We start from the raw sequence: 22,996 nt of genomic DNA, 5'->3' as shown, positions 1-22,996 counted from the left end.
GAATGCATATACACCATGCCCCATGGATTATGGATAAATGTTATCATTAAGAATCAAAGGAACCATCCTTAAGTGAAAACAAAAATAAAACAAAACATTGGGAACCATACTGTAAATGATTTAAAAAAAATTAAGTGAATTATAGTTAAACTCCATTAAGAAGTTTTAATTACATATACATATAAAAATCTATCATACTTTATTCTGTATATCCTAAAAATCAACAAACTTATTTTAGAATCTTAGAACAAATTTTAGGGCCAGAAGGGATGAATCTAAAAAAGTCATTAAATGACCTGGAATGGTGAAGCCAAAAGCAAGCCTGGGCTGGATTTTAGGTTTGAGAAGTGACATGTAGGCCTGGTGACAGGAAACTGGGGGCTAAAGATGAGCATTAGCTCTCAGGCCCAATGAGCTGATGCCTTCAGGGTGAGTCTTGCTGCCTGAGGGCAAGGAACAGGCCTCTGATACAGGAGTACTTGAGGACTCAGAAAGAAAGCCAGGGCCTGAGAGCACTGGAGCAAGACCCTGCCCTTGGCATCCACCTGCTCCATCTGAGGCTTTAGAAGCAGAGACATCAATATTAGAGGTAGAGGGAAAGAGCAAAAGGGCTCATCTGATTTAGAGCATTACTCTTCAATTTAGAAGGAAAATCATTCCATTCTGAACGGTCAGACTATATTGCTCACAACTGCAAATCCTTTAAAAACCTTCCTTCTGCTTTGTCTTACCTCAAACACCCATCCACATAGTTAAACTCATCCTCTGATAGATTAAATAAAATAAATGAGAGAAAATAACATTACTGTTACACAATACATAGGGGCTGCCAGTTACATATTTCATCTATGGCATGTGAGGCAGATTCTTAGTCCCGTGAGCAACCATCTCATCTTTCTTATTCCTTTCTAGTGCCTTGACATTCCTTCCTAATGCCAAGCTTAAGAAGAATACTTTACACTCACTATCTCCAACTCTTAAAGTCTCTGGGTCATATCTTGACTCACTGAAATCAGGCTCTTATCCTCACCACACTGCAACTAGTCTGGCAAAGATCAACATTCTCCTATTTGCCACATTCAATGAACCCTTCACCTCACTGGCCTCTCTATATTCTCAATGCTGCTGGCTCTTGTTTTCCTCAAAAATGTCTGATCAATATCCTTCCAAGATACCACTCTCTTAGTTTCACTATCTCAGATTATTCTTTCTGTTTCCTTTTGTTGGCTTCATGCTCTTCTGTCTGCCTCCCAAGTACAGGTGGTTCCCAGAGTTCTGTCTACCCCTGCTATTTTCCTCCTCTATTTAACTCTCCCTGGGAGATTTCATCCACTGACTCTGCTTTAATTATCATTAATAAATTGAAGAGCCCAAATCTCTCTCTTGAGCTACAGACCCATACAGTCAACAACTTCCTGAAAAACTTCATGGGCAACTTGAATGCAACACATTCAAAGTGAACTCTCTGTCACCAGCATCTGTCATGTTTCCTAGATGCCAGGGGTAAAGCAGATCATAAAACAAATGAGGTGCTCTTGGCAAATTAAAGGCATTTAAATTAAATTAAAAATAAATTTAAAAAAACCTAAATCAGCCAAACATTACATCTGCAGCCAAGATATGGTACCTCAGTTTACAGTCCCTGTGATATATTCTAGTTAATGACTCCAGTACCTCAATGAGGTATCTGTGTGTCAACCTAAACTTATCAACTATATCTAAATGGTTACCAAACCTTTTTTATTTCAGAAATAACTCTGAAATCTATCTTTCCACCACCACTGCTCCTCTTGATTTAGATCTTCATCATCTTCTGCCTGAACTATAATAGTCTCCTAAGCATTTTTAAATTACAGGCTGCAAGTTACTAGATAGTGAAAACAATTTAGTGGGATGCAAATAGAATTTTAAAACAGAAAACGTCAGAATGCATTCTACAAACTATGGATAAATACTGTTGTATGACATATCTGTTTATGTGTGCACCCATGTCTTTGTATCCTCTTGATTTGGTCAAAAAAGTTTGACAGCAACCAGCCTAACATTTCCCTTCCTATAATCTTATCACCTCTAATCCATCTGCTTTACAGCTTTCCCAATTCCACAGCCATGCCATCCTGAATAAGTGAATAGATTCTACAAGTCTTAGTAAGTATCCTATTTGAATTTGTAAAAATATCAGCTTAAAGTCTTTATTAAGATTAAAGAGTTTTAAAACGAGACCTATCTAAATTCCATTAAACCAATTTTGACAGGATAGACCTGGCTTATGCTGAACTGCATTCAGAACTAAGTTTACGACTTTGGAATATATTATATGTTCAGGCACTGGTCAATAGTTATGAACCTTGAAGAAACTATAGGCTATTCAGCCTACATTCTCTAGGTCTATAAGTATATGTTGGCATAAGTGTCCTTAACCTTTTTTTTTTTTTTTTTTTTTACTGTCCTTTTAAAAAATTACTTTGAAAAAGTTGATTTTTAGAGACAGAAACATCAATGTGAAAGTGCAACATCGATCAGCTGCCTTCTGCATGTCCCCTACCGGGGATCAAACCTGCAACTCGGGCATGCCCGACCCAGCAACCTCATGGTGCATGGGACAATGCCCCACCAACTGAGCCACACTGGCCAGGGCACTGTCTTTTTTTTAAAATTGATTTGAGAGGGGAAGTAGGGGGAGACAAACATTGCTTCTTTGTTCTACTTACTTATGCATTCACTGGCTGATTCTTGTTTGTGCCCTGACTGGGGATCGAACCCACAACCTTGGCATATCAGGACAACACTTTAATCAACTGAGCTACCCGGCCAGGGAAAGAAAGCTCTTAAAATCACTGAGATACTGGTGGAATTGTATCAAGAAAAAAAAATGGGAGATGTTAAATATGAACTAATGTTCAGAAACTCTTAAGTTTAGACTACTGGTTGAGTTCCACATAACTACGAGCATTTCCCGTTTTAGTATGCTTCACAGATTGTGTTTTTTTTACAAATTGAAGGTATGTAGCAACCCGATGACAAAAAAGTCTATCAGCGCCATTTTCCAACAAGATCAGATGACAGTTAGCATTTTCTTAGCAGTAAACTTTTTAAATTAAAATATGTACACTGTTTTTTTAAGACATAATGCCATTGAACTTAATAGACTACATTATAGTTTAAGTAAACTTTTATATGCAGTGTAAACAAAAAAACTAGTTTGACTCATTTTATTGCAATATTCGCTTTATTGCAGTGGTCTGAATCCAAGCCAGCAAAATCTCCATGGTATGCCTATAAATTGTTTCAGAATTTCTTAACTTTAGTTGTGGCTAAACAATATTTATTATTTTCTAATGCTTTACACTAAATGTTTCTGTGAAGAATTTTTGTGCATAAGAAAACTGCTGTCTTTTGAGGACTTATTAAAAGCAAAACATGCTTACCATTAATAGTTTTTCTTAGTAAGGAAGTAGTGATTATAAGTAAAACTCACACATAAAGAAAAGGAAAATATACTATTAAAATTCTTCCTAAAGAGTAATATGCAGGTTTTAGTCCTACTTACAACAATCCAGTTCATCTGATTTGTCACTGCAATCCACATTATGATCACATTTCTTATGTTTTCCAATGCACTGACCATTGGCACAGCGGAACTGATCAATTAAACAAAGCACTGGGAAAAAAGGCAAATAGTTTTCTTATTTTTACTATATTGTGAAGCCAAATACTAGCAAGTCAAAAACTACTTTGTGGGTGCAAATGAAAACAAATTAGACTCTTAGATATATCTTAAAAATTATTCTCAGGGGATTTTCCTTAAGAGAGGGAAAAGGCAATCCAGCAGGAAATTTCCTATTTTGTTCTTCATGTTAAATTTCAACATTCACTAATAATTCTGTTAAGAATTAAAGAATTCTACATGCATTTCTAGACACTAAAGAATTCCAAAATATTTGTTTTTTGTTTTATACCATGTTAAAGGTTAGTGAAGGAAAGAGTAATAAAATTATTTTACACTGAAATAAATTCATGAATTCAGAGTTTGTTGGGAACAAGTACTATTTTTACCTTCTAAAGTTCTTTTGGCCTCATTCCTCTGTTAAGCTTTTTTAAATATATATATATATATATATATATATATATATCTACACTAATAAAAGAGAAAATGGTAATTGGCGTACAGCGATACCGTTTTCATTGGCTAATCAGGGCTATATGCAAATTAACCGCCAACTAAGATTGGCAGTTAACTGCCAACTAAGATTGGCAGTTAACTGCCAACAAAACGGTGGTTAATTTGCATATGTAGGCACAGTGCAGGGAGGCGAAAGGGAAAGCAGGAAGAAGCCCCCTGCCACTGACAGTGATCGGAAACCCAGGGGGGAGCTAAGAGCTGGGGGGCAGGGCAAAGGCAGCCCCAGGGCCGCCTTTGCCCTGCCCCCCAGCCATGATCGGAGAATCAGCCGCCTTTGCCGCCCTGGCCAGTGATAGCAGGAAGTAGAGGTGGAGCCAGCGATGGGAGCTGGGCACGGTAGAAGCTGGCAGTCCCAGGAGCTAGGGGTCCCTTGCCTGGGCCTAAAGCGAAGCCCACGATTGCAGCGCCCCCCGCTGCCACTGCAGGTCCCTGCTGCCCGGGCCGGACGCCTAGGCCAGAGGCGTTAGGCCTGGGCAGGGGCGGAGCCTGCAACCGCGGGGAGCTGGGGGTCCCCTGCCCAGGCCTGACACCTCTGCCGGAGGCCTCAGGCCTGGTCAAGGGGCCGATCCGGTGATTGGTGATCGGAGGGTGATGAGGGTCAACTCCTCTGGCCGAGGCATCAGGCCTGGGTGGGGGGCGGAGCCGGGGATTGGGGGGATATGATGGTCCCCTTGCCCAGGCCTGAAGCCTGGGTCAGAGGCGTCAGGCTTGGGCAGGGGGTGGAGTAAGCGATCAGAGGGAGAAGGGGGTCCCCTGCCCAGGCATGATTCCTGGGCCAGAGGCCTCAGGCCTGGGCGGGGGCCAGAGCCAGTGATCGGGGGGAGATGGGGGTCCCCTGTCCAAGCCTGACACCTCTGGCGGAGGCGTCAGGCCTGGGCAAGGGGCCGATGAGGTGATCGGAGGGTGATGGGGGTCAACGCCTGAGGGCTCCCAGTATGTGAGAGGGGGCAGGCTGGGCTGAGGGACACTCTCCCCTGCCACACACACACACACACACACACACACACACACACACACAGTGCACGAATTTCCTGCACCGGGCCCCTAGTGTGTGTGTGTGTGTGTGTGTGTGTGTGTGTGTGTGTGTATATTGGTTTCAGAGAGGAAGGGAGAGGGAGAAAGAGAGAGAAACATCAATGATGACAGAAAATCATTGATCAGCTGCAGGTCCCACACTGGGGATCGAGCCTACAACCCAGGCATGTGCCCTTGACAGGAATCGAACCCAGGACCCTTCAGTCTGCAGGCTGACATTCTATCCACTGAGCCAAACAAGCTAGGGATCTGTAAAGCTTATTGATGTATATAAACCTTATGCATATTAAGTTAATTAAAACAATAATTTGGAACATGTTACTGTATTTATTTATTTTTATTACATTTATTAGAGGCCCGGTGCACAAAAATTTGTGCACTGGGGGGGGGGGGGGGTGTCCCTCAGCCTGACCTGTGCCCTCTCGCAGACTGGGACCCCTCAGGGGATGACCACCTGCTGGCTTAGGCCTGTTCCCCGGGGGACTGGGCCTAAGATGGCAATCAGACATCCCTCTGGCAGCCCGGCAGCCCTCGGGGGATGTCCACTTGCCAGTGGGGAGCAGACCTAAGCTGCAGTCAGACATCCTTAGCACTGCTGAGGAGGCAGGAGAGGCTCCCACCACCACTGCTGTACTGGCAGCCTTCAGCCTGGCTTGTGGCTGAGCAGAGCTCCTCCCATGTGAGAGCACCCTGACCACCAGAGGGCAGCTACTGCATTGAGCATCTGCCCCCTGGTGGTCAGTGTGTGCCATAGTGACCAGTCATTCCCAGTCTTTTTGCTGTTAGGGTCAGTTTGCCTATAACCCTTTTACTATATAGGATAGAGGCCTGGTGCACGGGAGGGGGCTGGCTGGTTTGCTCTGAAGGGTGTCCCGGATCAGGGTGGGGATCCCGCTTGGGTGCCTGGCCAGCCTGGGTGAGGGGCTGATGGCTGTCTGCAGCTGGCCACACCCCCTTTAGGGATGGGGTCCCCACTGGGGTGCCTGGCCAGCCTGGATGACGGGCTGATGGCTGTTTGCAGCTGGCCACACCCCCTTCAGGGTGGGGGTCTCCACTGGGGTTCCTGGCCAGTCTGGGTGAGGGGCTGAGGGCCGTTTTCAGGCTGGCGGGCAACTGAAGCTCCCAGCCTCTTTTTTTCTTCTTCTGGGATTTATTTACCTTCTATAGCTGTCACTGGAGCTGAGAGCCAGCTCCAGCTCTGAGGCCGCGGCTGGCTGAAAGCAGGTATCTGAGTTTGTTTAGCTTCTATAATTGAAACTCTGTTACCATCACTGGCGCTCTAAGTTCTGAGCCCGCTGCTGGCTGAAAGCAGGTTTCTGGAGTTTGTTTAGCTTCTATAATTGCTACATTATTGCATCCTGAGCTCAGAGCTGGGCTGAGGCAGGCGGGGAACCTTGGCTTCCTCCATCACTGGAGCAAGCAACCCTCATGTTCACTTCAGCTGCCTGGCTGTCGGCCGCCATCTTTGTTGGCAGTTAATTTGCATATCCTGCCGATTAGCCAATGGGAAGGGTAGCGAAGTTACGGTTAATTACCATGTTTCTCTATTATTAGATAGGATTGGGGTGACATTTGTCAACATGAACATATAGCTTTCAGGTATGGGTTTCTGGTTACAAGATCTGTATATTGCATCATGTGCTCATTACCCAAAATCAAATCTTCTCCTGTCACCATATATTAGTACTCAACTATGTTTAGACATAATAAAGTCAAATGTACTTGAAAATCCCCAATTTACCACTGAGCCAAAGCAACACTCCATTCTGAATTGCAAACAACTTAATGGAAAAAGGACTATATAAAAAGGTCTTAAAATTTTTAGATACCTTCACAGTTCTTCTCGTCTGATTTATCCTGGCAGTTTGCATCTCCATTGCATCTGAGGGCACCATCAATACACTGTCCACTGGCACACTGGAACTGGGACTCTGAGCATACAGGACAATTGAGTTCATCACTGTGGTCTTCACATTCAGTAAACCCATCACACCGCCAAGCCACAGGGATACAATCAATTTCTCCCGTGAAACAAGTAAACTGCTGAGGAGAACATGTTGGGGGCTCTTCAATGAACAAGGGGGGGAGGAGAGTGACAAAAACAAAATAATTGTCACGCAGAGGTAACATACCTGAGCGAAGCTCATTTAATAATCAACATGTACAATCTCTTGCAGTCCAAGCAGAATGCTTCACAGTTGCTACTCAACACGTTATTTTTTTTTAAACTTAGAAAAGTTAGAATGAGAGTCTTATAATACCACCTTCTCAATGGTTTTTTGAGTGTATAAGCTCTTTCAATCTTTGTTCACAGAAATATGTATTTTATGTAGCTTTTATAGTAGAAAACACTGATTGGGGGGGGGCTACATTTTTATATCAGTTTATAATCATAATGTTTAATAGCTGTATCAACTCAGTTATGTAATAATTTTCCTAACATTAGAAATCAGATTATTTTTAAATTTCTGTCACTGTAGACAACAGTCTTTCTCTTTCATTTAAATTAAAATTACAGAACATGTTAATTGGCATTTAGACCTGCACAGGAAAATTATAACATATTTACCTCCACATGATAGCTCATCTTGAAGCAGAACCAAGTGCATGGGGCAAGAGCACCTTGTAGTACCATCTCCTTTTACAAGACAAATATGTGAACAGCCACCATTATCCTGAGCACAAGGGTGCTGTCCTGCAAAAAAAAAAAAAAAAAAAAAAAAAGTAAAGAAGGAAGAAAGAGAGGGAGGGAGGAAGGACAGCCAGGTCAAAATCAATCATTTATGAATTACCAAGGACTTTTTTACCACACATATATAATTCCTTGCTCCATCCCTACACAATCTATAAGAAAACGAGGACAACAAAACAGTTTTTATATATGCAATATAATAAATAGGCAATATGCAAATTAACCCTCATGCCCTCACAAAATGGCTGCCTATGACCAGGCAGCAAGGGGGTTAGTGAGGGACGACCAAATGACTGAACAACAGGCTGTGTGGGGCAACCAGGCTGGCAGGAGGGTTAGTGAGGGATAACCAAACAACTGAACAAGCAGGATGTGTGGGGCGACCAGGCAGGCAGGGGGATTAGTGAGGGACGACCAAACGACTGAACAGCAGGCTGCGTGGAGTGACCAGGCCAGCAGGGGGGGCAGTTGGGGGCAACCAGGTCAGCGGGGGGGGGGTGGGGGGGGACGGTGGAGGGCAGTTAGGAGCAACCAGCCTGACAGGGAGGGGGCAGTTGGGGGCGACCAGGCCAGTGGGGGGGGGGGGGCAGTAAGGGGTGAACAGGCCAGCAGCTGGGGAGAGAGGGGCAGTTAGGAGCAACTAGGCCAGCAGAGAGCAGGCAGTTGGGGTCGACGTGGCCGGCAGCAGGGGGCAGTTAACACATTGTTTGCGGGTAGTTTTTATCGTGCACTAACAGGTGGCGCAGGCCATTTTTGCTAATTTTTTGCGCAAATGGCAACGTTCAGTAAAATTACGATAACTTTGGTTTACATATTTATACGTTACCCGCATTCTACCGCTAGTCTATAAAAAATGTATTAATACGTGTCCCGCGCTCTATTACACTGGTAGAACGTATAAATACATAAAACATATAAATACGTTTCCCACATACAATGTGTTAAGGGTGACCAAGCCAGGGATAGGGCCTAAACCGGCAGTCAGACATCCCCTCAAGGGGTCCCAGATTAGAGAGGGTGCAGGCTGGGCTAAGGGAACCACCCCAACCCCGCACGAATTTCATGCACCGGGCCTCTAGTTTATATATATCTTAAAGTATTTTAAGCATGGTAATGATACAGCTCATGTTAATTTTGTGACTAAGAAAAGCTGATTACTGAAACTAAAAAAATGTGTAGAAAGAATGATGAGACTATATAAAAACTCTTCTAAACTACAGATTTTAACTCAGAAATTCTAATTTTCTAAAAAAGATGATTTTACTCAAAAAGTATATATTAATAAAGAATCCACTGAAAAAATTTAAATTCACATGGAACTCAATCAATCAGAAATAATCAAAATTACTTGCTTAGTTAATTGCAAAAGGTAACCTGCAATGTGCCCTGGCTGGAGTGGCTCAGTTGGTTGAGCATCACCCCATACACCAAAAGGTGGCAGGTTTGATTACCAGTCAGGGCACATGCCAGAGTTTCGACTCCAGCCTCAGTAGGGGACCTGCAGGAGGCAGCCCAATTATTGTTTCTCTCTCACATCCATGTTTCTCTCTCTCCCCCTCTTCCTTCCTCTCTCTCTAAAATCAATAATAGTAATTTTTAAAAAGATAACCTGCAATGTTACAAATGTTCAATTTCCTCATATTTGTGTTAAATGAAATAAATATACCATCTGGCAACTATCTGAAGTCTGTCTGACAGGTTGTATTCAATGAAATCATTGCTATGAATTTTCTACTTAGCTTGTGTTAAAAGTAACTGGACATATGCCTTCACAGAATACCAACATCTGATGTAGACACCCATTTGTTATCTGACTTTTCACTAACACATCCGTTCTGTTTTGGTGAGTGCTGATGAGCTTAAGGGAGTCAGCTATCTACTAATGAGCAGTGTGCTATACGACATCAATGTCCCAAAACAGACATCAGTCATTAGATTAGGATACATAAATAATACGGCAGTGTTCCTCAACCTTTTAATTCCATGGCACTTTTGATAAAAACCTCATTCTCTTTAATGTTCTTAGAAATTTGAAAAAAAAATGTTTTTCCAAATATAAAACCATATTTAAATGTTCACTTATTTATGAAAAAGATACCAAACCCCCCTGGAAATTCTGAAAACCTCAATTGAGATCTTATATCAACTGAATAACTTAGGCACTGTGTCATTACTACCTTATTCCTATTAAATGTTCTGCATGAGTTACATATCATAACAAAGAATGGCAACAATTCTAACTTTCTAATTCTTAAATACCTCTAAACTTAACTTCCAAGTTCATAAACAGTGACAAAATAATGAGGACTTGAACAAGCAATGATGCTCTCATTCCTCTATTCTCCTTTCATATTACAATTTGATTTAAAGGCATTGTGCTGAGAAGGAGTTTCAATAGTGTTCTCTCTCTCTCTCCCTCTCTCTCTCTCTCTCTCTCTCTCTCTCTCTCTCTCTCTCTCTCTCTCATCTCACCCAAGGATATTTTCCCCATTCATTTTGAGAGACAGAGAAACAGACAAGAGAGACAGACAGACAGACATCAAAGTGAGAGACACATCGATAGGTTGCCTCTTGTACATGCCTCACCCGAGGCCAGGGATCAAACCTGCAACCCAGGTACGTGCCCTTGATGGGGGGTTGAACCCGATACCCTTCAGTACGCTGGTCCATGCTCTAAACATTGAGCACACAGTCCAGAGCTCAAAACTACAATCATGTAAGACCTACAGTAATTATTGCTATGAAGGTATTTTTGATTACAGACACCTATTAACAAGGAAATAGTCCAAGATGATCATCCATTTTGGAATTTTCAGTAGGATAAAAAGAATATTTATGGCTACTTTTTTAAAGCTCAGAGTTGAAAACTTTATCCAAGAGGGGAAAAAAACAAGCACTTATTAAAGCACAGTATTCCAAGTTTACCTACAGATTTTAGCTTGCTTTTGCTCAAGATAAAGTTATTCCATTATAACTATATCCATCATTATATAAATATAACTTTTGCTTTAGTTTGAACTATGGGGTATACAAAGAATGAAATATATGTTTTATATCAGTATTCTTAAAGGGGCTGAAGGAGAGAAAGAAAGGGCATCACAAGCAGAGTGTCTGTTGTACCTGAGAAAATTTTTGAAAATGAGCAAGACCATTCCATTCCCCCATTCCTATTTTATGGAGAAAAAGATTAAGCTTAATTTAAAAAGCTCCCAGATGAATTTAATATAAGTCTGTAAAAGTACAAAGTTAGCCCTAGCCGGTTTGCTCAGTGGCTAGAGCGTCGGTTCTCAGACTGAAGGGTCCTGGGTTCAATTCCGGTCAAGGGCATGTACCTTGATTGCAGGCTCGATCCCTGATCCCAGTTGGGGCACGTGGGGGAGGCAACTAATCAAAGTGTCTCTCTCACCTTGATGTTTCTCTCTCTGTTTCTCCCCTTCCTTCCACTCTCTCTAAAAATCAATAGAAAAAATATCTTTGGGTGGGGATTAAAAATAAATAAATAAATAATAAATGTTTTAAAAAGGCAAAACTAAAAGTACATGGAAATCTTCAAGATAAAGTGGTAAGAAGACACAAAAGAACATCTAATTATTATCTTAACTTCTTACAACAAACAGAAATCCTACAATGAGCAGTACATCCTCAGTACTTACGATATTCCTGAAGGTTCAGCTCCTTTACGGCATGAATGTCACTAAGCTGGGCTATTCGAGCCTGGACTTTGGTTCTACCCTCTCGACCTGTCATGTCAATTTTTTCAATCATTTGCTGCTGCTTATCAATCCAATAGAGCCAATTTTCAAACACAGTCAGTCCCACGGGCTGCAAGATATTGGAGTCTTCTAATACTATCCGGTTGGCACCTTGGAAAAAAGAACATTCACCAGAAATAATTCATGTGGGCTAAGTCATACATTCAACAATTATTTATTGAAAAAAATCAGATTCTAAAAGTTCTGAAAAGGAAAATATAAACTTTCTACCACAAAACTTCAGAATCATTCTTAGCAGATATATACATACTAGAAGATAGATAACAGACACATTCAAGTACAATCAAGAGCAAATAAGTGTCCAATACATAGTAAATATTCTAATTCATAAAAATGTAGAAAAGAACAGAGCAGTTTTCAGATGTTTCTTAAAGCTGAGTCCATTTTTAAAATTAAATTTCATGAAAAGCTCTTACATATAAAAAGAGATGAAAATGGTATTTCTCTGGATGGAGCAGTGGTGGTGAGCCCAGAGCTCTCTGCTCTTGGCTTCCCCACTCATGGAGTACACCAGAGGCATCTGTGAAGAACTTTACCCTCACCCCACTCAGGACGCAGAAAAACAACTGACTCAAAAGTCACCTGGTTCAAGCTGCAGCTCAAAGTAGGAATTCTTCCTACAACATTACAGACACAGAGTCATCCGGACTCTGAAGAAGCAATCTATTTCTGTTGCTGAACTGTGAGAAAGTTCTTTCACAGTGTGCTGAAATCCCATAGCTTCCCCCTCATTTAAACAGAAAAAAATATACTTATTCTTTTCCTCTTCCTCCTAATAGTCTCTCAAATAGCTCTATAATATATTCTCATGCTTACTAAGTGATGAGGTTCAATCAAAAAGCCATTATACTTTGAAAATATCAGGGAAAGTTCCAGAAAGGAGGCAAGCATAAAGCTAAACTTTATAAATACAGAAAAGTGGGGAGATAGTCCAGATGAAAAGGCACTGCCTAAGTCAACATTCAGATCGACAGTGGGTTAAAAACAATGCTCCCTCCTACAAATCTACTAAAATGGTGGTAAACAAAATTAAGGTATAAACCCAGAAAAACAAGTAGGACAGAAGAGCAGAGTGATATAAAATTTAGAAGTTGGAGACCAGACAGATCAGATACAATAACACAGTATCCCAGGAAAAGCTAAATGCCTAGAGTTGGTGAAGCCAACAGCAAAATTAGCTGGCTCACAAACCAGAAGAGCCAAGTATTTTCAGATAGAGCAAAGGGAGGAGTTATGTGACTGAGGCTGAAAGAGTACCAGCTGAAAATAAGTATAAGAAGTAAGGCAGCTCCTGGATCTCCTCCCTCCTCTAGCAGAAGACTGAAGATATGCCTCCTAAAGAGGTTAAACTAGACTTCAATATACCAGGCAAAAACAAAAAGGTAGTGCCATACATAGAATTTTACCAGGAAATTACTTAAGTTTACTGATAATTGGTTGGACTCTCTCCAACACCCTTCTCCCACTAGACTCCAAAAACACTAGCATCAAGTTTTTATCCTCCTAGAGAAGACTAGAAGGTTTCCCTATAGGAAAAACAAACCACCACCAACAATGACCAAACAAAAAACCTGAGGTATCCAAAAGAAAAGAACTTTAGATAGTGCCTGCCATCTGGGAGTCCCATTAGAAAACAGCCAGGTCTCTCTCTAAGAATCCTTGCTTCACAAGCAGCAGCAATGTGAAAGTCAGCATTTTTACTGCCTCACTATTAAATACAAACAAGCAACTAACAATCGCCAGATACTCAAAGCCCAAGACAAACAGAACAAACAAACTTAGAGAAAAAGACACAATTAAGAGAAGAAAAATCAACAGCAACAAAAACCCTTAAAGAACAGGATGCTTTTAGTGGAGGGAAGACATTCAGAGAACACAAAAGAACCCTCGGAAATTAAAAAATCCAACAAGAGGGTTGAAATAAATTTGAAAAACTCCCCCAGAAACCAGAACAAAAAGACAAAGCTAGATAATAGGAAAGGAAAATACAGCTATAGTCAAAAGGGCACATTTTAATAAAACTTCCAGAATGAGAAAACAGAAAAGAAATCATCCAAGAAATCACATTTAAAAACTCTTCAGAACTCATGGTATAAGTTTCCAAATAGAAAGGATTCACTTGGTAACCAGTTCAGTGAAAGAAACAAAGAAAAGAGGGGAGCAGGGGAAGGATCACACACAATGGCACATCATCATCAGGTTCTAAAACACTGGGGAAACAAGAATGGATAAAAGCTTATGAAAGGAAAGGAAAGGATCACATGTAAAGTCAGGAATCACAATGATACAAAACTTCCCAATGGCATGAGATGCTTAAAGACAATGGAGTTCTGCCTTCAAAATTCAGAGAGTAAAGAGATATGAAACATGAATCCTACACACATTCAAATTGTCAAACAAGTGTGATAGGGGAAAAAACAGACAAATAAGATCAAGAATTTTAAGCTCCTATAAACCCTTTTTCAAGAAAAAGGAATTAACCAGAGAAATGGAGTCCAGCAAACAGTAGGTACAGCACCAAAAAGACTGGCAAGTATATTCCCAGGATAACAGTGAAAGGAGGTTGCCCTAGAAAGCAAGCAAATCTGGATTGGAGGAAGATGATAAAGAAGATCAGCAGCCTACTGGCATGGCTCAGTGGTTGGGCATTGACCTATGAACTAGGAGGTCATGGTTCAATTCCCAGTCAGGGCACATGCCCGAGTTGCGGGCTCAATCCCCAGTATGGGGCATGTAGGAGGCAGCTGATCAATGATTCCCTCTCATCATTGATGTTCTCTCTCTACCTCTCCCTGCCTCTCTGAAATCAGTAAAAATATATTTAAAAATATTTATAACTACACTAATAAAAGAGAAACATGCAAATTAACCATCACTCCATCACTCTGCTACACCAACAAGCCATGCCCACCAGCCAATCAGGAGTGAGTATGCAAATTAACCCAACTAAGACGGCGGCAGCCATGGAGCTGGAGTGATCAGGCGGCTTGGGTTGCCCCGGGCGATGAAGGAAGCCAAGCTTCCCACCTGCCCTGGCCGGCCCTGTGATCCGCTCAAGGCTACAAAGTTTCAATTAGAGAAGATAAATAAATCCCAGATACCTGCTTCCAGCCCACCCTGGCCTCCGCTCAAGGAGGCGCTGAAAAAAAAAGAAAAAAAAAAAGGAGAGGCTGGAAGCTTGGGTCGCCATGGGGGGGCGTGGCCAGCCTGAAAACAGCCATCAGTCCCTCACCCAGGCTGGCCAGGCACCCCAGTGGGACCCACACCCAGATCCAGGACACCCTTCACAGCAAATCAGCCGGCCCCACCTGTGCACCAGGCCCCTATTCTATATAATAAAAGGCTAATATGCAAATTGACCCTAACAGCAGAACGACTGGAAATGACTGGTCAATATGACACACACTGACCACCAGGGGGCAGACGCTCATTGCAGGAACTGCCCCCTGGTGGTCAGTGCACATCCACAGGGGGAGCTCTGGTCAGCCACAAGCCAGGCTGACGGCTGCCAGCACAGTGGTGGTGGCGGGAGCCTCTCCCACCTCCTCAGCAGCGCTAAGATGTCCGACTGCAGCTTAGGCCTGCTCCCCGCTGGCAAGGGGACATCCTCTGAGGGCTGCCGGGCTGCCAGAGGGATGTCTGACTGCCAGCTTAGGCCCATTCCCCCAGGGAGCAGGCCTAAGCCAGCAGGTGGACATCCCCTGAGGGGTCCCAGACTGCGAGAGGGCACAGGCTGGGCTGAGGGACGCCCCCCCAAGTGCACAAATTTTTGTGCACTGAGCCTCTAGTATTTAATAAAAAGAGAAGTTCAGCAGTATGCTTTCAATTCAGAAGAAAAAAAGATGGATTGTTTGATGCATCTGTATGTATTGAAACAATGTTTACATTAGACAAAATTAACTTCAGGGAGGAAAATAAGCATAAATAACAAATAATTAAGTATAAACTTAAATATTATGATATAACTGTTGGGAGGCTGGGAGGCGAGTTTATATGTGTATTTTGGGGAATCTATGGCTTAAGATAGCAAAATCTTTATCTTCCATCAAAGGCAGTCAACTTGCAATGTATAAAATTAAAAAACTGAGAAATTATAGTTTTAAGCAAGTTATTTTAAGAGAACGGAAAGTGGATGTCTCTGAGAGTGGGAATGAGTAGAACAGACCTGTTTTTCTGTTATAAGCCAAGTGGAATCATTTGATTCCCATAAATATTTACATGTATTACTTTGATGGCAAACTTAAAACAGTAATAATAAGATTAAAAATGATTAATTGGTGGTGGTAAAAGGATGGACTCAAGTGGACAATCAGAGAAAAAGACAATATAAAAACATGCTTATTTATTCAACAAACAAAGCATGTACTAGGCAATCTAGTACAAAAGGTTTGGTGGGAGACTAAAATAATTAAGTTGAGCCCAGCCGGTGTGGCTCAGTGGTTGAGCATCGATCCATGAACCAGGAAGTGAGGGCTTGATTCCCAGTCAGGGCTCATGCCTAGGTTTCAGGCTTGATCTACAGTAGGGGGTGTGTGGGAGACAGCCAATAAATAATTCTCTCTCATCATTGATATTTCTATCTCTTTCTCCCTCTTCCATTCTCTGAAATCAATAAAAACATGTTTAAAAAAATATTAAGTAGAAAAAGACCCAATGATAAAAATGTATATAATTATCCGAGACTATATAAGGAGGAGTGAGGGAGGACCCAATACTACACTAACCTTTTTCAGTAAACAGGAAAAGGGAAAATATTTTTATGAGGCAATGTAACCTTGATGGTATAACTCCAAGTACATTATAAGAAAGGAAAACTATACGGTAATCTTTCTCATGAACAAAGATGCAAACATCTTAAGTGAAACATCAGCATATCAAATCTAGCAATCTATACTAATAAAAGGGTAATATGCTAATTAGACCAGATAGACCAGACATCATTGCAGACGTCCTTCCTGACAAAGCTGGGGCCCACGTGGCGCCGCCCAGGGTCCTGGGTGCCTGCGGCCAGCCAGAGGGAGGGAAGCCTGGGTCCTGGATGTGGGGGCCGAGGTGGAGACAGTTTAGGGACGATCAGACAGGCAGAGAAGTGGTTAGGGGCAATCAGGCAGGCAGGCAAGCAGTTAGGGGCGATCAGGCAGGCAGACAGGCAAGTGGTGAGGGGCGATCAGGCAGGCAGAGAGGGGTTAGGGGTAATCAGGCAGGCAGGCGAGTGGTTAGTGGCGATCAGGCAGGTAGGCAGAGTGGTTAGGGGCGATCAGGTAGGCAGGCAGGCGAGCGGTTAGGAGCAAGCGGTCCCAGATTGCGAGAGGGATGTCCGACTACCACTGAGAGGTACTGGATTGCGAGAGAGTGCAGGCCAGGCTGAAGAACCCCACCCCCCATGCATGAAATTTGTGCACCAGGCCTCTAGTATAAATATAAAAAGGATACTATATCATGCCAAGTTTGGTTTATTTTAGCAAACTAAAAACAGAAGGGAACTTTCTTAATCTGATTTTAAAATACACACACACACACACACACACACACACACTAGTGGCCCGGTGCACGAAATTCGTTCACAAGGGAGGGGTATTCCTCAGCCCAGCCTGCACCCTTTCCAGTCTGGGACCCCTGGAAGGATGTCCTACTGCTGGTTTACAGGGATCGGGCCTAAACCAGCCATCAGACATCTCTCTCGCAATCCAGGGCTGCTGGCTCCTAACCGGTCACCTGCCTGCCTGCCTGCCTGATTGCCCCTAACCACTCTGCCTGCTGGCCTGCTCACCCCCAACTGTCCCCCGCCACCGGCCTGCTTGCCCCCAAATGCCCCCCCGGCCATCCTGATCACCCACAACTGCCCCCCCCTACTGGCTTGCTCACCCCCACCTTCCCTCCCCACTGGTCTGCTTACCCCCAACTGCCCCCCTGCTGGCCTGCTCACTCCAAATTGCACACCCCTGCTGTCCTGATCACCTCCAACTGACCCCCACTGATGGCCTGCTTGCCCCCAACTGGCCCCCGTGCTGGCCTGCTTACCCCCAACAGCCCCGCCCCCTACCAGCCTGATCACCCACAACTGCCCTCCCCTCTTGGCCTCTAACCGCCTCTATCTTGGCCCCACCACCATGGCTTTGTCCAGAAGAACGTCGGAAGGTCTCCAGGTCTAATTAGCATATTACCCTTTTATTAGTATAGGCAGAAGCCTGGTGCACGGGAGGGGGCCGCTGGTTTGCCCTGAAGGGTGTCCTGGATAAGGGTGGGGGTTTCCTTGGGGCGTGGGGTGGCCTGGGCGAGGGGCCTGTGGTGGTTTTCAGGCTGGCCACTCCCCCTTCAGGGTGGGGGTCCCCACTGGAGGGGCATGGCCAGCCTGGGTAAGGGGCTGAGGGCTGTTTCCAAACCGGCCACAACCCCTTTAGGGTGGGGGTCACCGCTGGAGTGCCTTGCCAGCCTCGGTGAGGGGCTGAGGGCTGTTTCCAAACCACCCACACCCCCTTTAGGGTGGGGGTCCCCGCTGCAGTGCCTCGCCAACCTTGGTGAGGGGCTAATGGCTGTTTGCAGACTGGCCAAGCCTCCCAGCAAGGACCCTCACCCCATGAGTGTGTGGCCAGCCTGGGTGAGGGGCTGATGGCTGTTTGCAGGATGGCCAAGACCCCAGCAGGGACCCTCAACCCATGATTGTGTGGCCAGCCTTGGTGAGGGGCTGAGGGCCATTTTCGGGCTGGCCACACCCTCTTCAGGGTGAAGGTCCGCGCTTGGGGGCGTGGCCAGCCTGGGTGAGGGGCTGAGGGCTGTTTAGAAGTTGGCCACATCCCCTTCAGTGTGAGGGTCCCTACTGGGGTGTGGCCAGCATGGGGGAGGGGCTGATGGCTGCTTGCAGGCTGGAGGCCACAGCTGCTGGAAGAAGGTATCTGGGATTTATTTATCTTCTATAATTGAAACTTTGTAGCCTTCAGAGGAGCCCACGGCCGGCCAGGGCAGGCGGGAAGCTTGGCTTCCTTCATCACCAGGGGCACCCCAAGCCTCCTGTTTGCTACAGCTCCATGGCCACAGCCATCTTGTTTGGGTTTATTTGCATACTCACTCCTGATTGGCTTGTGGGTGTGGCTTGTGGGCATGGCTTGTGGGTGCAGCAGAGGTATGGTCAATTTGCATGTTTCTCTTTATTAGATACTAGAGGCCTGGTGCACAAAAATTTGTGCACTGGGGGGGAGGGAGGGTCCCTCAGCCCGGCCTGTGCCCTCTTGCAGTCTGGGACCCCTCGGGAGATGAAGACCTGCTGGCTTAGGCCTGCTCCCGAGTGGCAGAGGGCAGGCCCAATCCCTAGGTGCAGCCCCTGGTCACGCTCAGAGCAGGGCTGACTGGGGAGTTGGGGCACCGTTCCCTGTCATGCACAGAGCAGGGCAGATTGGGAGGTTGCGATGCCACCCTCAGTCACGCTCAGGGTAGGGCCAATTGGGGGGTTGGGACACCGCCCCCTGTCACACTCAAGGCAGGGTCGATGGGGAGGTTGCGGCGCCACCCCGTCACACACAGAGCAGGGCCAATCAGGGGGTTGGGGCACTGCCCCCTGTCACGCACAGAGCAGGGCCCATCAGGGGGGTTGGGGCTCCGTACCCTGTCACGCACAGAGCAGGGCCCATCAGGGAGTTGGGGAGCTCTCCCTGTCACACACAGAGCAGGGCCGATCAGGGGGTTTAGGAGCTCCCCCATCACTCAGAGTAGGGCCGATAGGGGAATTGGGGCACCGCCCCCTGTCACACAGAGCAGGGCAGATCAGGGGGTTGGGGCGCCACTCTCTATCACCCACAGAGCAGGGCCAATCGGGGGTTGTGGCGCCACCACTGTCACACTCAGGGCAGGGCCGATGGGGAGGTTATGGCTCTACCCTGTCACACACAGAGCAGGGCCCATGGGGGGGGATGGTGGAGGGTTGGGGCGCCGCACCCTGTCACACACAGAGCAGGGCCGATCAGGGGGTTGGGGCTCTGCACCCTGTCACACACCGAGCCGCAGGGCGATCAGGGGGTTGGGGAGCTCCCCCATATGAGGCACAGAGCAGGGCTGATCAGGGGGTTGGGGCGCCTTCCCCAGTCACGAACAGAGCAGGGTGGATAGAGAGGTTGTGGCCCCGCCCTGTCACATACAGAGCTGCAGGGCGATCAGGGGGTTTGGGCGCTGCCCCGTCACGCTGATCCCAGTGCCGGTGCTGGGAGGCCTCGCAGCTCCGCTGATCCCGGTGCTGGGAGGCATATTACCCTTTTACTATATAGGATAGAGGCTTGGTGCACGGCTGGGGGCCGGCTGGTTTGATCTGAAGGGTGTCCTGGATCAGGGTGGGGTTCCCCACTGGGGTGCCTGGCCAGCCTGGGTGAGGGGATGATGGCTGTTTGTAGCTGGTCACACACCCTTCAGGGTGGGGGTCCCCACTGGGGTGCGTGGCCAGTCTGGGTGAGGGGCTGAGAGCTGTTTTCAGACTGGAGGGTGACTGAAGCTCTCAACTGTTCGTTTTTTTCTTTTTCTTTTTTATACTGGGCCAGCTTTAGATCTGGCTCCAGCTCTGAGGCCTCTGCTGCTGAAAGCAGGTATCTGGTTTGTTTGGGTTCTATAATCGAAACACTGTATCAACTCCACCTCTGAGATCCCGGCTGGCTGAAGGCAGTTTTCTGGGGTTTTGTTTAGCTTCTATATTTGTAACAATGTTTCAAACTGCAAACTCAGAGGCCGGCAAGGCAGGTGGGGAACATTGGTTTCCTCTGTCACTGAAGCAAGCAAGCCTCATGTTAGCTTCAAGCTGCCTGGCTGCCGGACGCCATCTTGGCTGGCAGTTAATTTGCATATCACCCTGATTAGCCAATGGTAAGGGTAGCGGATGTACGGCTAATTATCATGTTTCTCTTTTATTCGATAGGACTAGAGGCCCAGTGCACAAAAATTTGTGCACTGGCGGGCGGGGAAGGGGGGTATCCCTCAGCACCACTTGTGCCCACTCACAGTCTGGGACCCCTTGCGAGATAACGACCTGCTGGCTTCGGCCCGCTCCCGGGTGGCAGAGGGCAGGCCCAATCCCTAGGTGCCTGCCCCGCAGCCCCTGGTCGGGCTCAGAGCAGGGCCGATTGGGGAGTTGGGGCGCCGCTCCTTGTCATGCACAGAGCAGGGCGGATCAGGAGGTTGCGATGCCACCCTCTGTCACGCTCAGGGTAAAGCCGATTGGGGTTTGGGGTGCTGCCCCGTCACACTCAAGGCAGGGTTGATGGGGAGGTAGCGGCGCCGCCCCATCACGCACAGAGCAGGGCAGATCAGGGTGTTGTGGCGCCACCTGTCACATACAGAGGAGGCCGATCAGGGGGTTGGGATTCCATACCCTGTCACACATAGAGCAGGGCCGATCAAGGGGTTGGGGAGCTCCCCCGTCACCCACAGAGCAGGGCCGATCAGGGGGTTGGGGAGATCCCCCCTGCCATGCACAGAGCCGGGTGAATCAGGAAGTTGCGATGTCACCGTTAAGTCATGCTCAGGGTAGGGCCAATTGGGGGGTTGGGGCACCACCCCGTCACACTCAAGGCAGGGCCGATGGGGAGGTTGCGGCTCCACCACGTCACACACAGAGCAGGGCCCATGGGGGGGGTTGGGACGCCGCACCCTGTCACACACCGAGCAGGCCGATCAGGGGGTTGGGGAGCTCCCCGCTATCAGGCACAGAGCAGGGCTGATCAGGGGGTTGGGGCGCCTTGCCCTGTCAAGAACAGAGCAGGGCGGATAGGGAGGTTGTGACCTCGCCCTCTGTCACACACAGAGCTGCAGGGCAATCAGGGGGTTTGGACGCTGCCCCGTCACGCTGCTCCAGGGGTCAGGAGGCCTCACGGCTCCGCTGATCCCAGTGCTGGTAGGCCTCGAGGCTCCACTTCACACCGGGGCAATAAGGCCTCGCTACTCAGCTGATTCCAGCGCTGGGAGGCCTTGCGGCTCTGCTTGACACAGGGGCAGTGAGGCCTCGCTGCTCTGCTGATCCCGGGTTCAGGAGACCTTGTGGTTCCACTGATCCCAGTCCGGGAGGCCTCGCGGCTCTGCTGATACCGGTGCTGGGAGGCATATTAACCTTTTACTATATGGGATAGAGGCCTGATGCACGGCTGGGGGCCTGCTGGTTTGCCCTGAAGGGTGTCCCGGATCAGGGTGGGGGTCCCCACTGGGGTGCCTGGCCAGCCTGGGTGAGGGGATGATGGCTGTTTGCAGCTGGTCACACCCCCTTCAGAGTGAGGGTCCCCACTGGGGTGCCTGGCCAGTCTGGGTGAGGGGCTGAGGGCCGTTTTCAGGCTGGTGGGTGACTGAAGCTCCCAACCACTCTTTTATTTCTTCTTTCTTTTTTATTCTGGGATTTATTTACCTTCTATGGCTGTCACTGGAGCTGAGAGCCATCCTTAGCTCTAAGGCTCGGCTCCAGGTCTGAGACCTTGGCTGCTGAAAGCAGGTTTCTGGGCTTTGTTTACCTTCTGTATTGGAAACTTTGTTGCGACTCGGGCTCTGAGATCCCGGCTGGCTGAAAGCAGGTTTCTGGGTTTTGTTTAGCTTCTATATTTGCAACACTGTTTCTTAGAGAGCAGCTGAGAGGCCAGAGGTGGCAGGCGGGGAACCTGGCTTCCTCCGTCACTGGAGCAAGCAAGCCTCCTGTTTGCCTCAGCTGCCTGACTGCCATCCGCCATCTTGGTTGGCAGTTAATTTGCATATCTCACTGATTAGCCAATGGGAAGAGTGTCGGAGGTACGGTTAATTACCATGTTTCTCTTTTATTAGATAGGAAGATATATACATATATACAGTATATGTACAGTGTATCTATAATATGTATATACTATATAAATATTTTGGAAGGCAATTTACCAATAAATATAGGATATTACTAAATTTCTAAACAAAATTAGATATTTTTTTTAATATATTTTATTGATTTTTTACATAGAGGAAGGGAGAGGGATAGAGAGTTAGAAACATCCATGAGAGAGAGACATCAACCAGCTGCCTCCTGCACACCCCCTACTGGGGATGTGCCCACAACCAAGGTACATGCCCTTGACCGGAATCGAACCTGGAACCTTTCAGTCCGCAAGCCGACACTCTATTCACTGAGTCAAACCAGTTACAGCTAAACAAAATTAGATCTTAATAAACAACTTAATTTTTAAAAACCATTCTTCTGCCCTAGCCAATTTTGCTCAGTGGTTAGAATGTCAGCCTGAAGGCTGAAGGGTCTTAGGTTAGATTCTGGTAAAGGTTAAAGGCTCGATCATGCCACCCCCTCCTCATGAGGCTTGTGTAAGAAGCAACCAATCA

General features: G+C 46.3%; 1 protein-coding gene across 2 annotated transcripts in view; it reads right to left on the bottom strand.

The window, feature by feature from the left end:
- Positions 1-22,996, bottom strand: part of LRP6 (LDL receptor related protein 6) — a 136,232-nt gene that overhangs the window by 6,550 nt on the left and 106,686 nt on the right. The window contains exons 16-19 of one of the 2 annotated variants that reach the window (XM_081083446.1): positions 11,564-11,773; positions 7,788-7,913; positions 7,048-7,284; positions 3,551-3,661 (exon numbers count right to left, since the gene is read on the bottom strand). In XM_081083446.1, coding sequence (XP_080939572.1) covers positions 3,551-3,661; positions 7,048-7,284; positions 7,788-7,913; positions 11,564-11,773 — 684 coding nt within the window. The remainder of the gene's footprint in view (positions 1-3,550; positions 3,662-7,047; positions 7,285-7,787; positions 7,914-11,563; positions 11,774-22,996) is intronic. The other variant, XM_081083447.1, reaches the window with a different exon arrangement.

The sequence above is a fragment of the Myotis nattereri genome (assembly GCF_964212035.1).
Source record: "Myotis nattereri genome assembly, chromosome: 2".
Classification (NCBI taxonomy): Eukaryota; Metazoa; Chordata; class Mammalia; order Chiroptera; family Vespertilionidae; genus Myotis; species Myotis nattereri.
This window is presented reverse-complemented; position numbering and strand designations above follow the sequence as displayed.